This window comes from Odontomachus brunneus, unplaced genomic scaffold, assembly GCF_010583005.1.
Source record: "Odontomachus brunneus isolate Ranch 3 - 2012 unplaced genomic scaffold, Obru_v1 Obru_scaffold_075, whole genome shotgun sequence".
In the NCBI taxonomy this organism is placed as follows: Eukaryota; Metazoa; Arthropoda; class Insecta; order Hymenoptera; family Formicidae; genus Odontomachus; species Odontomachus brunneus.
This window is the reverse complement of record NW_022639525.1, coordinates 176,714-192,005: the sequence shown is the minus strand read 5'-3', so window position 1 is coordinate 192,005 and position 15,292 is coordinate 176,714. Positions and strand designations below refer to the sequence as shown.

Genomic DNA, 15,292 nt, shown 5'->3' with positions numbered 1-15,292 from the left:
ATTGCCGCATAAAGGCGCATTAACCGCGATGTCCCGGTACCACCGATCAGTTCGCGCTCACCACGAAATCGGCAGCTGCCTCCTCTGCCGGAAGTTCGCGATCCACGCTCACAAGTCACCGTTATTACCGGTGTGTGCGCCTATAAAGTTGCCAGATTTGTGAGTTGACAGAGAAGACGCCCAAAAGTTCTCACAAGCAACAGGAAAAGAAAGGTCGCCGAGCAGAGTCATCTACAATCAATATATCAATATACGAGAGAGCTTTTTTATTGGAAAATAAATTTTCTCATTGGACAAGAAGGATAAGTTCCTAAATTCACAAAAGAAAACCAGAAAACCTTTCCAGCCACGAGTGTATCTGGGTGAACGTCGATTTTTGAATATTTTTCTGTCTGTTTTTTTTCTAACAACTTCTTGAATTGATGTATACTGGTGCAATAAGTTCGAACAAAATAAATGTATAACTAAATTAAATTTAACCTACTTTTGGTCTATAAGAGCTAGTAGCAGGATTATATTTGCGTGATTAAGTTTTTTTCGACAAGATAATTCTGCGATAATTCTTCTAACTCTCATAAGCTAAAAGAATGTTAAATTTAATGTATTTGTACATTTAAAGGGCTATATTTCTATTGTTGATGAAACAAGTATACATTATTTCACTTATAGCACCAAAAAATGTACACAAGTTCAGGAAGTCAAAAAAGAAGAGGTTCTTAACGATACCTCGAACAACGATTTTAGAATCCATACATATGTATATGTATAGCTCGTAGGGAAACACATGTGGTGATTAACGCGAAATTCACACGTCCGACGCAAGCGCCGAATACCCAATAGGAAGGCGACGAGAGTGTTACTAGGTGTTGACTGTGATAAGTCTAAACTATGAATGGTATTCGTAGTCAGTTGTAGTCTGTTCTTTTTAACTGAACTGCCCGAACTGCAACAAGTTAGAGCGAGACAAATGTATTTTGTTTCACTCTAACTTATTGCATCACTGTGCACCAATTCAGGCAGTTTAGCTTCTTCCTCTTCTTCTAAAGGATGATCTAGAGACACTTCAGCTAAAAAGAACAGACATTATGTATTAGCATGACTTGGTGAAAATTACAAAAGTGAACGAATCTGCTAGAAGGCTTACAATTCCATTGGTCAACACCTAGTAAATTTGCTCACTTTTATCATTTTCAGCACGATGTGTCAATACACAATTGACACCTAGGTGTTAAGAAATATCTCAAGATAAACGTGGCTACGTTCTACTAAGATATGAGTTGGATGTGCAGCATATCTGACGAGCAAAAAGAGTCCCCCCTCGATAATAGGGAAGGACAAATAGCGTCCTTGGCAGAATATGAAATTTCTGGCTAAAAAAAAGACAATCCTTCCCAAAGGGGGACATTTGGCGAATCTAGATGCGACGTATATTTCCGCACGAGCTACGTATATTTCCGCGGTGCTCTCGCATTTAATTATCTTGGGCGAGCTGAGCCTCCGAGGAGGTCTCGCTCACCAACAAAGGAGCGTCCGGGAGTTTACGAGACGTGTAGCCGGATTCATAATAAACGTAAAGCGCTAAACGACCGGCCAAAATATTTGCGACCGTTCTAAATGCGCTCGGTGGATCGCGTTTACTGGTCTCCTGAGGAAGCCCAGCGCGAGGTGTAGACACGCGCGGGGCAGAATTCCTCCACGCGGAAACATCGACGCCCTCGAATTCCTTCGCGCACGGGATATCTCTTCCCGTGGACGCCTACGTGTAACCTCTTCTTTATCGTTCGTCTCGCGCTAACGACAGGCGCCCGTCCATCAAGACCATTCTTCAGTTGGAGCCATCGTCGACGCGCTGACGGTGACGATCGTTGCTGGCGCGAAATCCGTCAGGTTATCGCCGAACGAAACGGCGGTCAGCGTTTGGCACGAGTCAAGGAAGCGGAATCGTCGGTACCCGGGGTCGAAAGGCTCGCTCATATTTCCCGTCTCCGCCCCTATTATACTCCCCGATTATTCACGGAAGGTGTTGCGTTTCGCGACCGCGATGGCACGGCGGCGCCAATGTCCTCCTCCTCCTCCCCCGTACCAATCCTTCAGCCAAGATGATATACAATGAGTAACCTCGCGCGAGAGAAGAACGCTGATTTTATCCGCACCTCGCGATAGCGGGAGCATTCCTGCGCGAGGCTATCTCGGGCCGAGAGCCGTGTGCTTGGCACGATTTGAGAGAGAGGCAGAGAGAGAAAGAGAGAGAGAGAGAGAGAGAGAGAGAGAGAGAGAGAGACGCGAGTTGCAAGATACTGATCCAGCGACATTTTCGTATAAGCTCTTTGCTGTAGATAATCGCTTTATTCGCGGAGGTCGCGATTTAACTGCAGTTTTTACAATTTAGTACAAATAGAAAAAACAGTTCGAACTATGAAACTGCATTATGTCGATATTCAGCATCCTCTTAAGGCTCTTTGTACCTCATCGCGGCCACGTGAAATTTGTGATATCAGAAGCATGCAGACAGAATAAACTCATTTCATTATTTCATCATTTATTATACGACTATTTATTACTCTATTAATCACCAGAGGAAAGGGCTAATTATACAAATGTGCTCAAGCAATCTCAAATGCTCTTTCGTCCATATTTATCTTTAATCAGAAATGGCATGCAATTTTCGTCAGCATGCCATTCCTCGCTTTTGACGTCACAAATCCGACATGGCCAGCGAGATATAAAGAGCTTTAAACGCTTTGAAGCACGTGCGTCTCCAGAGGGTAGCATCGTTAGCATCAAGCGAAGGACATCGAGCTCTCTCTCTCTCTCTGTCTCTCCCTCTCGCGGACGTCATTACGGACGTTCTAAAAATTCGCGTGTCCCCTCGAGCGTGAAAATCGAAAGGAAACGCGATCGGTCGAGGACAGCCAGGCGTCAAGTGCAAGTTCATCGGAAGCGCATGCATTAATTCCCGACTCCCGCTCTGCCACGTTTCCCTGAGGGGCGCAGCTGACCGGAAATTAATTTGGCTTAACTGCGGAAAAGCTCACAAATGTATCGCCAATTGACGTTATTAATTGGCCGTCGCGACGGTATGCCGACGCGTTTCCCCTTCACATCGAGACGCGGGCCGACGCCGTGGGACGTCTTTTGGCATCGGTCGCGCCCGTGTCGATAATAATTACGAGTTACGTTGTGTAATTTCGCGCAGTACGCCCGCTAATTCTGTCGGCACCCGTGTCTAATTCCGGCTAAGATACTTGGGCGAAGCCTCGGGACTCGTGATAATTATCGCCGCGAGATGACGGCTGAATGAATGGCCACGCGTGTGCCATTTTGTTGGCGTTCGACGAGCTAAATTATGCGGGCCAAATTACATTGTATTACATTGCACGTCGGCTTAAATCGTCCCTATCCGTCAAGTCGCTATCGACTCAATTAGCCTCATTAATCCGCCGTTCCGCTTCGCGAAGATCCGTTGTTGGACCGATCGCGACAAGCTTCACTCAGCCTGCATATCGCGTCCGCCTTGAACGGGTGTATTTAACAAACGCTCTGTTTCTCTCCTCGACGATCTTACTCGCTTATTTTCGCTACGACGTGTCGGAGTCTTCGTTATTATTACTTCATATCGCGTCGGGTCTACAGTCTCGCGCGATGCCATAACACGAGGCCGAGGCTCGGTTTGACTTTAAAGCCCAAGCGACGACGACTACGAGGAAGATAAGAAGAAGAAGAAGAAGAAGGAGAAGAAGAAGGGTTACGTAAGTACAGTCTGTTCGGCCGGGTTTCTTCGTTCCAGGTCCCACCCTCGTTCGCTTCTTCGTCCCACCTTCTGATCGCGTACCATACGCCATGCCACCTTAGCGGCTCATCGGCCGCCGCCTCTTCGCCTCACGGCGGCTTCTGGGGCTGACAGCAGCTATTTTCGTTTCTTAGCGACAATATAGCAGTTACGGCAGGCCGCGAATGCTTGGCTGCTAAGCTCAACGTTGATCCATCGTCCATCTATTTCTCTCTCCCTCCCTCTCTCTCTCTCCTTCTCTCTGTGCCTCTCTCTATCTCTCCCCTTGTCTTCCTTCAGGAAGAAGCGATCTGTTCGATCGTCCTAAAGAACGGAGTATCTCAAGAATGTTACCAAGAACTGATCCCTAAGAGCGTCCTCCACTTATCACGGCGCTTTAATCACATCTTCCCCCAGCGTCAACTGGGATACGACCGGGTTCCGATTGTGAGCGTCGCCTTATTCGTGTATTCGCGCCCGCGCATCGCGTATTTGCGTGCGTAACACGCGCATGTGCATATATCCGTTTCGTACACCTTGCTTCATGCGCGAATGACGTCAAGCATAGTCATCGTCGAGAGATGCGACCTCCTCGGCCCCCTTTTCCTTCGTCGCCGATCACCGGCTGCATCCTCTCGCAACGCACATTCTTTTCTTACCTATCTTCTACCTCCGCCTTCACTACCGCAGCGCGGCTGATTCACACAACTTTCCTGTTTTCCTTCCTTCCTTCCTTCCTTCCTTCCTTTCTTCCTTCTTTTCGTCGAGGGAGTCGCGGATGCCGATATGTTATTGCACACGCGAGCCGAAGACCGGATGCACTTTGGCGCGTGCTCTCTTTCATTACAGCGACCATCAGTTACGCGAAGTCGAAACGTCAAGTGCTTTCAGCGTCGACGAGAGCATGACGGTCGCAATTTCGCAAAGAGCGTTCATGTCTTCGTCGATTATTTTTCGCGTTTTAATAGTCTGAATATCTCGCACGACGCGTCAAACACGGTTTTTAATTATCAAATTTGGCTTGCGCATTCACACAATATATAGTACGAGATTGCGCTTTTTTTACGCATTATTTAATTCGATATTTAGTTTTACACTCACCGTACCGAAAGAGTTAGAATTTCTTTTTGAATAACCCATTGTAGGGCAACATTTTGACGTACAGATCGGCAAAGTGGAAGAAGATTTTGTCGAAAATTGATGATAATGTTAGTGTTCTGCAATTATCCTCTTTTGATAATAATTAGCCGAGATGCGAACCCTACCTTTAGTCTAGACTTGAATCAAACCAGAGAGAAACCTGAGAGCGGCTACCAGCTTGATTTTAATGGCTAGAGCTAGACGCATTTTCGAGACGCCATCTAATAAAGTGTGCCTTTACTACGTTCGTTAGGCGCATTTTCGCGGTGGTAACACCTGTGTTTACTCTTGACGTCGAGTTTTTTATAGACAAATGGTTCTCTTATTTTAATGATACCTATACAGCAGTTAATATTAATAAAAAAAATCAACATACTTATATTATTGGTATATTTAATAATATATTATTAAATAAAAAATAAAATTAGAGAAATACAATAATGTTAAAAAAATTATAATAACTTACACTAAAAAGTACTTGACGAGGCCTTTTTTTAATATTATATCAATATTCAATATAATATTTTGATAGTGATTACAATAAGAGAACCGTTTGCCTATAAAAGAAGGCACGCCAAGTGTATCCCCAAGAATATCCCCAAGAGTATCGCCAAAAGTGTCCTCAAAAGTGTCGCCAAAAGTGTCCCCAAAAGTGTCCGCAAAAGTGTCGCGAAAAGCGTCCGCGAAAGTGTCCGCGAAAGTGTCGCAAAAAGTGTCACGAAAAGTGTCGCGAAAAGTGTCGCGAAAAGTGTCGCGAAAAGTGTCGCGAAAAGTGTCGCGAAAAGTGTCCCCAAAAGTGTCCCCAAAAGTATCCCCAAGAGTATCGCAAAGAGTATCCTCAAGAGTATCCCCAAGAGTACTCCCAAGAGTACCCCCAAGAGTATCCACAAGAGTATCCCCAAGAGTATCCCCAAGAGTATCGCAAAGAGTATCGCAAAGAGTATCGCAAAGAGTATCACACTTCGCAACTTTTAAAACTATTATATACATTAAAAATATAACCTCGTTATAACCCCATTCTCGTACGCACGAACTGTCACTCGATTCTGCCGCTATGACAGTTACAAGTCAGTAAATCGGTAATCGCAACATTCTCGCCATCCCGCCATCTAACGAAGAAAATATGTGATGGAGAATTTCTGTGGTGAGGAGACGTTTCTCATGCGTAAATTCACGATTTCAGACTTTCAGCTAAAATAGCTCAGTTTCTGGAGCACATAAAGCAAAAATAAAGGCAGTTTTATGATATAATGTAAACCCAAGAAATCGACTAAGTCCCTCCAGAACTTCGTCAATTCAACCGTTATAGCCGAAACGAAAATCTAGCCTATATTCAACTAAAGCCGTCGTGTAATTATACACGGTAGGCCGCCAATGCTTCGCGCTTGCACTTGGCTTCGCGACACTACCGTGTCGCTTGATATTTCCTTGATAATCGTGTGATAATATCCAGGCGCATTTTATCGTTACCACCGCGAAAATGCGCCTAACGAACGTAGTAAAGGCGCACTTTGTTAGATGGCGTCTCGAAAATGCGCCTAGCTTTGGCTATTGAAATCAGATTGGTGGCCGCTCTCATGCTTCTCTCTGACTAAACTTAGCCAAGATTCGAACCCTAATTTAGCCGAGACGTCAACCCAACTTGGCAATGACTCGACTTAGATGACGCAGCTGCTGTTATTGGCCGAAGCCGCCACTGTTGGGAGAAGCTACGTGCTGAATGTACACGTATACAGACAACAATAATTAATTAAATTTCCCCCAACAGCCAAGTCATAACCATCCTTAAATATTTATAATAGTCAAATAAGAAATTTTAAGACTTTATCTAAATTTTTATAATAGTCAAATAAGGAATTTTAGACTTTATCTAAGACTGCTAAGTCCAAGATTAAAAGTGAACCAAAGTAAATGTAAAAATCTCGAAAAATGTGCAGGAACACCTTGAAGGAGAGGACGTCTTGCATTAACAACCAGGATATTTGGTTTCTACTGCAAACTTGCTTAAACACCGCTCGGACCTCCAAATTCATCTCTACCAACTATTTTCTCGCAGAAGAGTACAGAAAAACACTTGACTGGCGAGATTGAGGACGTATCCTTCGTTTTTTGTGCGAACGGAAAAAAGGGTCTTTTCGCACGGGATATTCTGTATTGGCCGCGTTTAGTAGAACAAGTGATCAGTAAGCGCTCAGTGAGCTCTTGCATCTGATTGGAATATAGTTGAAGATCTAAAAGAATATGCCAAATCATATACAAGAGCTCCCTGAGCGTTTACTGATCACTTGTTCTACTGAACGCGGACATTGCTTCAAACAAAGTTTTACCTCGGGGTCTACGAAACTCTACAGCCGGCATTGCCGAGTGAGATCTTTTGGAGCAGTAGTACAAGGAAGGGGGGCATTGTGTATGTGAGAGAGAGGGGGAAGAGAGAGAAAGAGAGAAAGAAAAAGCAGAGAGAGAGAAAGAGAGAGAAAGAGAGTTGGGGAAAGAGGAGGTAGTTGGTAGATGTTCGTCAGCTGACGACGATGCCGCGAGGATGTCTCGTGGCTATCGGTGAACAACGACGACGGCGACGACGACGACGACGACGCGGACGACGAGGAGCGTAGGTGTTCGTCCGGCTTGGTAGCGGGGTTGGAGGGTCGTCTGGAGTTCGAGGATGTTCGGAACAGAACGCTCGTCGAAGGGCAGTTTCCTGCAGCAGAAGAAGGCCGCGAGAGAAGACCGGGCCCACGAAAAGCGCAGGGAGGCCGCGGCCACCCTGATCCAGGCCCATGTCAGGACCTGGCTGGCTCGCGTGCGCTTCACCAAACGGATACTGTAAGTGAGACAGTCTCTCGGAACACGGCGACGGCGACGAGCCCGGAGCGCTTCAACAAGGGATGGCTTCCGCGAGAACAAGGCTGTCAATAAGTGCGCGTGATTGGGCGAATGCGTGTAGTTGAATGCCTGCGTGTTTACGCGCGCAGGAGAGGCTCTGTTCGTCTCACATACACCTTTCGGACTATGTCACTCTCTTTTCTTGCTCGCTCTCGAGCTCGAATATACGTGCGTTTCGCTCTCGAGTGCAGAAAGTGCAGACGGCACGAACAGACCTCGACTACGGCGAGGAGACGCGCGTGTGTACGTGATGTAAATAAATGTCGCAGATAGTTTATCAAGCTCTCACTGAACTTCCGCACCCGAACACGAGAAAATTCTGGACTTGCGTGGTTAATATCGAGTGTATACTGCGTGTCAATCACGCCCTAGAGTTTGAGCGCAGATATTTTCAGATGAAAAATCGAGACGCGCTTCGCGTCTAGATATTCATACATCGTGATCGTCCCAATGAAGGAAACCGAAACTTTTTTTTTTTTATTTATTTATTATGATGTTCTGCAGCGTGTCGTGTTTTTATCTTTTGTAAAATTATTATTCAGTTTATCGTAAACTCATAAACATTTACTGTTATCAAATCAACGTAGCTGTGAGTCACGATGTATGAATATCTAGAAACGATACGTTGCTTTGAAAGTGCATAAAGCGAAGCTGAAAGCGTCATTGACGCCTTGTCTATTACGTCGATAAATTTCTAGTGTGTATTTATAAAACAAATTTGCAAATAAGTTGAACTATCGAATTTAATTTGCACATGGAGACAATGTTATAGTTTTTTTTCATATGAATTCTTAATTTTAATATGTTTTTAGTAACCCTGGAATAGACTGTCAGTAATCCTGCTTGAAAAACATTTGATAAAATTATATAAGAAAAATGTTATTGAGTAGTGTTATTGAGTAGTGTTTTCGATAGGAAAATGATAAAATTGCACATAATGACTTGTATACTTGGATAAATATTTAAAATCATTTGGTACAATATTTAAGTTACAATATAAAACAAAAGAAATTAGTAACTCTCTTCTATGAGCTGTAAGATATGAAAAAATGAAATTTCGGGTAGGAATGATGAGTTTAGATAAAATCATGTAATATTTCAATGAAATTTGTATACATTTTCATCAATTCTTATCGGATTTTTTCAGTAAGAAAGATCTATCTAAGAAACAGTAAATTTCACTAGAAACAGCAAATTTTGTTAAAAACAGCGAAAGTTTTAATAGAATATTTCAGTTCTTGAAATGTATGAATGGCACATATGATATGAAATGTGATAGGATAGTACTTACTGCAGAATGTCAATCTATTTCTCAACTATAAAATAATTCGGCCAGAGTAATTTTCACTGTAACATTTTCTCGATGTAAGTAGTGTAATGTTATTCAATATTATAATGTAATCATAAGTTCAGTATAAGTTTCTACTGAATTCACCATGCATCACGAGTGTGATCGCAGATCACACTTAATCACACATAATTTTTGAAATTTCCAGCGAAGAGTTCGACAACAACTTTCTCGATGACACCGGCACAGAGACCGCGAGTGTGGAATTGAAGCCGGCTCTGGATGTATACAGAATTATCTCTAGATTTTTGTTAGTACATAAAAGAGAGAGGGATCAAGACAGAGTAGAGAGAGTCTGTAGGTGGGTATACGAATCTGCAAATTCTCTCGCGCGTTTCTTCGGTTAGGACGTTACTCGCAATAACGGCGACGCTTTCAGATACCTCGTGCTGACTCTCGACTCAGAATCACCGAAAATATCCTACGTTGGAGTCGCACTCAACAAAGATCACTACATATCATGGATATCGCAGATGAAGACGGTCCTGTATCACTGCCTCTGCGGCCTGGAGAACCTCAAGCCGGAGAGGGTGGCGGACCACAAGTCCATATTGCTGCGTCTACACACTCTGGTGAGCTTCACGTCATCAAGCACGTGGGCTATCCAGAGGGTAAAGGGCATGGACAAGCTGAAGACTGGCATGAACCAGCTATGTGCAAACATCATGGGTCATCTAGTTAACAACGGATTTTACGCCATCATGCAGGTAATTTTAATAATGAAAGACTTGCCACGTGATCCTACACGAAAAATACAACTGAATTTTTGATTGTCTGGGAATCAGATAAGAAACTCGATTATAGAAACAAATATTTCTTCCCTTTGGGAAGTTTCTAATCATAAGTAAATCTATCCAAAAGTTACACTCCGATTTCTTTCTAATTTGAAACAAATGTAGAAGCACAAAAAATATTTAGGTCGCATTTTTTCATTGGCCCATTTTGAATTTTACGGTCAGTTTATAGCTTTTTAATGTTCTCACATATCATCAACAAAGGTAACAAAAATGCATAAGAAATAAAATTGAATATAAGATATAGACGTTTTTGGTTTGCTGATTATGAATATGAAGTCAAATGTGTAACATTATTTATATAAATAATAAAATGTTTAAACAAAACATATAAAAAGTAGAAAAAATTATTTATACAAATAATTTCTCGGTTTGGCCGAGATTCGAACCATTTTGGACTAATTTAGCACAGATTTGAAATATTTCAGTTGGAATCTCAGCTAAAGAAATTTAGAATGTTGCGTGTTTCAGCTATGCCGATTTTGTTAAAATGATTTAACTATATCTTGTATTCAATTTTATTTCTTATGCATTTTTGTTGTACTTGTTGATGATAGGAATGAGAACATTAAAAAGCTATAAACTACCCATGAAACTCAAAGTAGGCCAAAATGAAAAAATATAACCTAAATATTTTTTGTATTTCTACATTTGTGCCAAATTAGAAAGAAATCGGAATGTACCTTTTGGGTAGGTTTACTTATTAGCCAATTGCTTTCAGTTACCTCCAACGCGTTTTAATGTAACTGCATATACAGACGAATGTTTTCGATCGTAGTAACAGAGATATCATTTCTCGTTAGCGAGTTCTTCATCTGATTCCCACTCAATTACACTTTATTTTCCGTGAAACTTTTCTAACAGTCCTAAATTACGTTCTTGGTTTTAGGCTTTGTTAGTGAAGGGTTTAGGAAGAGCAAAGATCGCTCTGAAACCGGTCACACTTTCAGCGGCTGTTACCTTGACTCTAAGGCCGCTGATCTCTTCGCAAATGTCGGACAAGCTAGTGTCCTTATTCTTAATTAACATCTTCAGCGTGCCAGCGCTGGTCCATCACTTGAACATTCTATCGCCGGAGGTATGAGAACAGAAGACAGCTATTTCCGCGATATGACACAGTAGTGTCAATTTAATTCCTTTCTCTCTAATCAAAAAGTTTCTGACGCGTTTCTGTTCGCAGTGCATTTCGTCCTTCATTACAAACAATCTATTCGCGAGGAGTTTGGAGTTACTAAATTCAGAGCAAAACCTGAGGATCGTCTTTAACGCTCTAGAAGGGAGTTACGCGCTCTGCCTGCTCGCGAATCTAATACAACTGGCGAATATCGAAAGGGAGGAGATGTTGAGAGAGCTCTACTTCCCTTCTTTCACGGTAAGACTTTGGTATTAAAGCCAATATTGTCTCGTCGATTTCGGATCTCGTTCGAATCAGAAGTAGAACTCGCCGGAATTGCTCTCCCCCAGTTTTGATCCCCACGAGATCGTTGCTCCAATTCCGCGAATCCCTTACAGTTCGTCGTGACGAAGATGTTGGAAGCGTGTCAACAATACGTGGTCGCTAAACAGAGCAACTTGACGCACTGGCATCCCGTGCTGGGTTGGTTCGCACAGACTATCGACACGTCCTTGCAGGATGCTATTCCTTCGGTGAAATTGCAACTAGCCTGCCTATGGACCGGCAGAATTGTCTCGCAACTGATCGGTGAGGCTCATCGGTTTTAATACGAAACTTTCACGCGAAATTTACGCGACAGTCTACTATCTTTCTACTCTTTCTTTCTCTTCAGAGCAGCCACTGACCGAACTCGTTGAGAAAGAGGTGCCACCCACGGTGGAGCAACAGAGCACCTCCGTAGGCGCCAACATTTTCCGACGAGCGTTCTTGGAGGCGCGCACCAACAGGAATAACAGCACCAAGAACTACAGGAAGCTGGGCAGCCCCGAAACCACCAAGATAGCTTTGATCTGCTCCTTATACCAAACGGCGCTGCACACTCTCACGCAGATGAAGGTGGAGATATTGACTGGTATGCAAACTAACGCGAATAATAGACGACACAAATGATTTCGGTGTCTTTGCATATAGCCCGAAGTTTTCAACGATATTAATTGCGCACGCATATAACACGAACAGGTCTATGCTATCAGGACAAAATTCTCTACCACATGTGGTTGTTTCTGGGCACCCTGGGACCACACTGCGGCCTGAAGGCGTTCTTGGATCTTTTGGCGGCCAACACCAAGTGCACAGCGCCTGAGTTCCAGATGCTCATACTGTTCTCCGATTGTATGACGCATTACGTGACGTAAGTCGGACATTAAAGGCAATTAACACGATGACATTCGCATTGTCGCAACTGGATCTGATTTTGTTTTGATTGACGCTAATCTCGCTTTCTTAACTTCAGTATTCTCGACGATATGGAGATGTATGAGCAGCAAGACCCTTTCAAGCTCACAGATTTCGTCACCATATCGTACTTTCTCAATCAGTTTTTATACAAAGCGGTTCTTACTAATCTATTCGGTGAGTATTGCCCGATTAAAGTGCATAGACGACACGCGTAGCCTGTCTCCGCTAAAGTCTCGGTTGTTGCAGATGTGAAGTCGGTGTCCAGCAATCCTCTGTTCACCTCGCTTCACACTCTTCTCATGGCTATCTACCGACGTGATTGTCGCCGCACGTTCTGCCCGGAAGGCCACTGGCTGGCCAAGTTAAGTTCCCGGCTTTACCTCCTCTACTACTCCAATTAATTTTTACTGTGTATTTACTGCAAAGGTCTAATTGCGGATTGTCGAATTTTATTTGCATGCGATTGATCAACGTGATGGAGCAATTGTGTCGTCTCCTCTATCGCGATATTCTCTGTTGTGATTTACGTTTCTCTCTGGAAAACAGGAAGTGCGAGTGTCCACCTTCATCGCCGACCTGGAAAAAGGTCGACGTGGTGCGGCGCTCTTACTCTCCAAGATGCCCCACGTTATACCTCATTCCGAGCGAGTCGTGTTATTCCGCAAACACATAGCTGATGAGAAGGCAGTGATGGGCTTGACCGAAAGCGCTTGCAACAGTCCACCGACCACTCTCATCGTCGTGCACAGGTCAGTTGCTTGACTCGTTTTCCTGTGTGATTTTACTTATTATACCATGTACTATTGTATCGACATAGATTTAATCGTGACTATCGCGAACGATTTTGCATTTCACAGGACGCGAATAGTCGAGGACGGATACAGACAACTAGCCATGTTGCCGTCGCAGGCGCTCAAAGGTGTGATTAGAGTACGTTTCGTGAACGAACAAGGCTTGGCCGAAGCAGGTATCGATCAGGACGGGGTCTTCAAGGAATTTCTCGAGGAGACAATAAAACGGGTGTTCGACCCATCTCTAAATCTGTTCAAAGCCACCAGCGAAAACCGACTTTACCCATCTCCCACGTCTTTTATGCAGGACAATCACTTGCAACTGTTCGAATTCGTCGGGCGAATGCTCGGTAAAGCAGTTTACGAGGTAAATCGTCCCGCTTTCCACCAAGTCCGCGAGCAGACGCATAATTAACATCCCGATATACCAATTCTATCTTCGTTTCCAGGGAATCGTCGTGGATGTGCCTTTCGCGTCGTTTTTCGTCTCCCAATTTTCTGGGCAGGCGGGCGGCGCGCTGTACAGCTGGCTCGACGAGCTCGCGTCTCTGGACCGCGATCTATATCGCAGTCTAACTCTGGTGAAGCATTACAAGGGCGACGTGAGGCAGCTTGAACTGACGTTCTCGCTGGACGAGGACGTGCTCGGCAAGCTGGTTACGCACGAGCTAGTCCCCGGCGGACGTACTACCGCGGTTACCAACCAGAACAAGATCCACTATATCCATCATATGGCGCACTATAGAATGCACCATCAGATCAAGGAGCAAACGACAGCCTTCATCAAAGGCTTTCGTTCGATCATCAATCCCGACTGGCTCTCGCTGTTCTCTACGCCCGAGGTAAGCGAATATCATCACGAATGGCTTTAAAAATATGTTCGCGGCATGGCAATTGTATCGTGAGAGAGGAAAATCACGGAATACGGCGCGGTACGTAGTTACAGAGACTGATTTCGGGCGACAATGTTCCCTTGGATTTGCGGGACCTAAGGAGGCATACGCAATATTACGGTGGCTTCCACGACAGTCATCGAGTAGTGTGCTGGTTGTGGGACATTTTAGAGAAGGACTTTACGGAAGAGGAGAGGGGTTTGTTCCTGAAGGTAGCTATCGCGATTCTTCAGGACTCGTTGGGTTCACCTAATTGATAATGATTCTTTGAAGATATTAACGATTTCCTAACAATGATCCTATTATCTTTAACAATGACGTTTCAACAGTTCGTGACAAGTTGCTCCAAGTCGCCGTTGCTGGGTTTCGCTTACCTGGAGCCACCTTTCTCCATACGGTGCGTGGAAGTTTGCGACGACGAAGACACCGGCGACACTATCGGTATGATTATCGTAAGAAATGGTCTTGTCCGAAACGTGATTAAATTTTGACGTTTTTAATCGATAATCAACGACATCGAGTTACGTGAAGCTGACATAATCGACAGCTTCGGTACTGACGAGCTCTCGATATCTTGTGTCTGACAAAATCTCATTGTCAAGTTTTGCTTTTGCAGGCAGTGTGATCAGAGGTTTCTTCACGATTCGCAAGAAGGACCCGCAGAACCGACTGCCCACCTCGTCCACGTGTTTCAACCTGCTCAAACTGCCCAATTACCAGAAGAAGAGCACACTGCGCGAGAAGTTACGTTACGCCGTCACCAGCAACACCGGCTTCGAGCTCTCCTAGATCCCTCGAGTGCGCGACTTTTCCCTGCAGAGTCGAGGAACCGATCAACGCATTTTCGCACGAATTTCTCGCGCGATACCGTGATCGTGTAGGTATCTGCTCTCTCAGCAGGATAATGACATTCGATCAGACTAAAATTTGCGCGAGGCTTCAATGAGTGCGAGCTCACTCATACGTTGAATGCATCGTGGAGCCGATTCTCGGGACTGACGATGACTTTTAGCAAGAAGAAGATCGAAGCGTGCCTAAGCTGCCCTTACACCGACGCAGGCTGATTCGGTTTGAACACTTCGATCTTTAGGTGACGCGAAGTTGCTTGTAAAGAGACTAGAGAATGCCAATTCTCTTCAAGCGCGTTGTATTTCCGACGATTTCGCAGTTTCAGCGTTGCTCGACGACGAGCATGGATTGTATCGCGAGAGAGAATATGTACAATATAAGAATATATGTTAATAAAGTTCGCGGATACAAGAGAGAGAGAGAGAGAGAGAGAGAGAGAGAGAGAGAGAGAGAGAGAGAGAGAGAGAGAGAG

At 44.2% G+C, this 15,292-nt stretch overlaps 1 protein-coding gene across 4 annotated transcripts; it reads left to right on the top strand.

Annotated features, from left to right (window-relative positions):
- Nucleotides 1–3,205: 3,205 nt before the first annotated feature.
- On the top strand, nucleotides 3,206–15,286 carry LOC116847247 (ubiquitin-protein ligase E3B). 4 transcript variants are annotated; one of them, XM_032822069.1, is made up of 17 exons: nucleotides 3,206–3,749; nucleotides 6,847–7,732; nucleotides 9,289–9,441; nucleotides 9,520–9,847; nucleotides 10,824–11,012; nucleotides 11,115–11,306; nucleotides 11,447–11,636; nucleotides 11,722–11,961; nucleotides 12,069–12,240; nucleotides 12,343–12,461; nucleotides 12,534–12,649; nucleotides 12,834–13,036; nucleotides 13,145–13,445; nucleotides 13,528–13,920; nucleotides 14,019–14,183; nucleotides 14,301–14,412; nucleotides 14,588–15,286. In XM_032822069.1, the coding sequence occupies exons 2-17, from the start codon at nucleotides 7,572–7,574 to the stop codon at nucleotides 14,758–14,760; spliced, it is 3,207 nt and encodes a 1,068-aa protein (XP_032677960.1). In that variant the 5' UTR covers nucleotides 3,206–3,749; nucleotides 6,847–7,571; the 3' UTR covers nucleotides 14,761–15,286. The 4 variants fall into 4 exon arrangements, with proteins under 4 accessions (XP_032677960.1, XP_032677963.1, XP_032677962.1 ...); XM_032822072.1 differs by lacking the exons at nucleotides 3,206–3,749; nucleotides 6,847–7,732 and adding an exon at nucleotides 7,879–8,124; XM_032822071.1 differs by lacking the exons at nucleotides 3,206–3,749; nucleotides 6,847–7,732 and adding an exon at nucleotides 8,202–8,489.
- The last annotated feature ends 6 nt before the right edge of the window (nucleotides 15,287–15,292 follow it).

Excerpts from the sequence above, each read along its gene's own strand:
- LOC116847247 (XM_032822069.1), top strand. The coding sequence starts at position 7,572 with ATGTTCGGAACAGAACGCTCGTCGAAGGGCAGTTTCCTGCAGCAGAAG. Across the intron at positions 9,442-9,519 it reads AGAGTAGAGAGAGTCTGTAG|ATACCTCGTGCTGACTCTCG; the intron begins GTGGGTATACGA and ends CGACGCTTTCAG. Across the intron at positions 14,184-14,300 it reads AGAGGGGTTTGTTCCTGAAG|TTCGTGACAAGTTGCTCCAA; the intron begins GTAGCTATCGCG and ends ACGTTTCAACAG.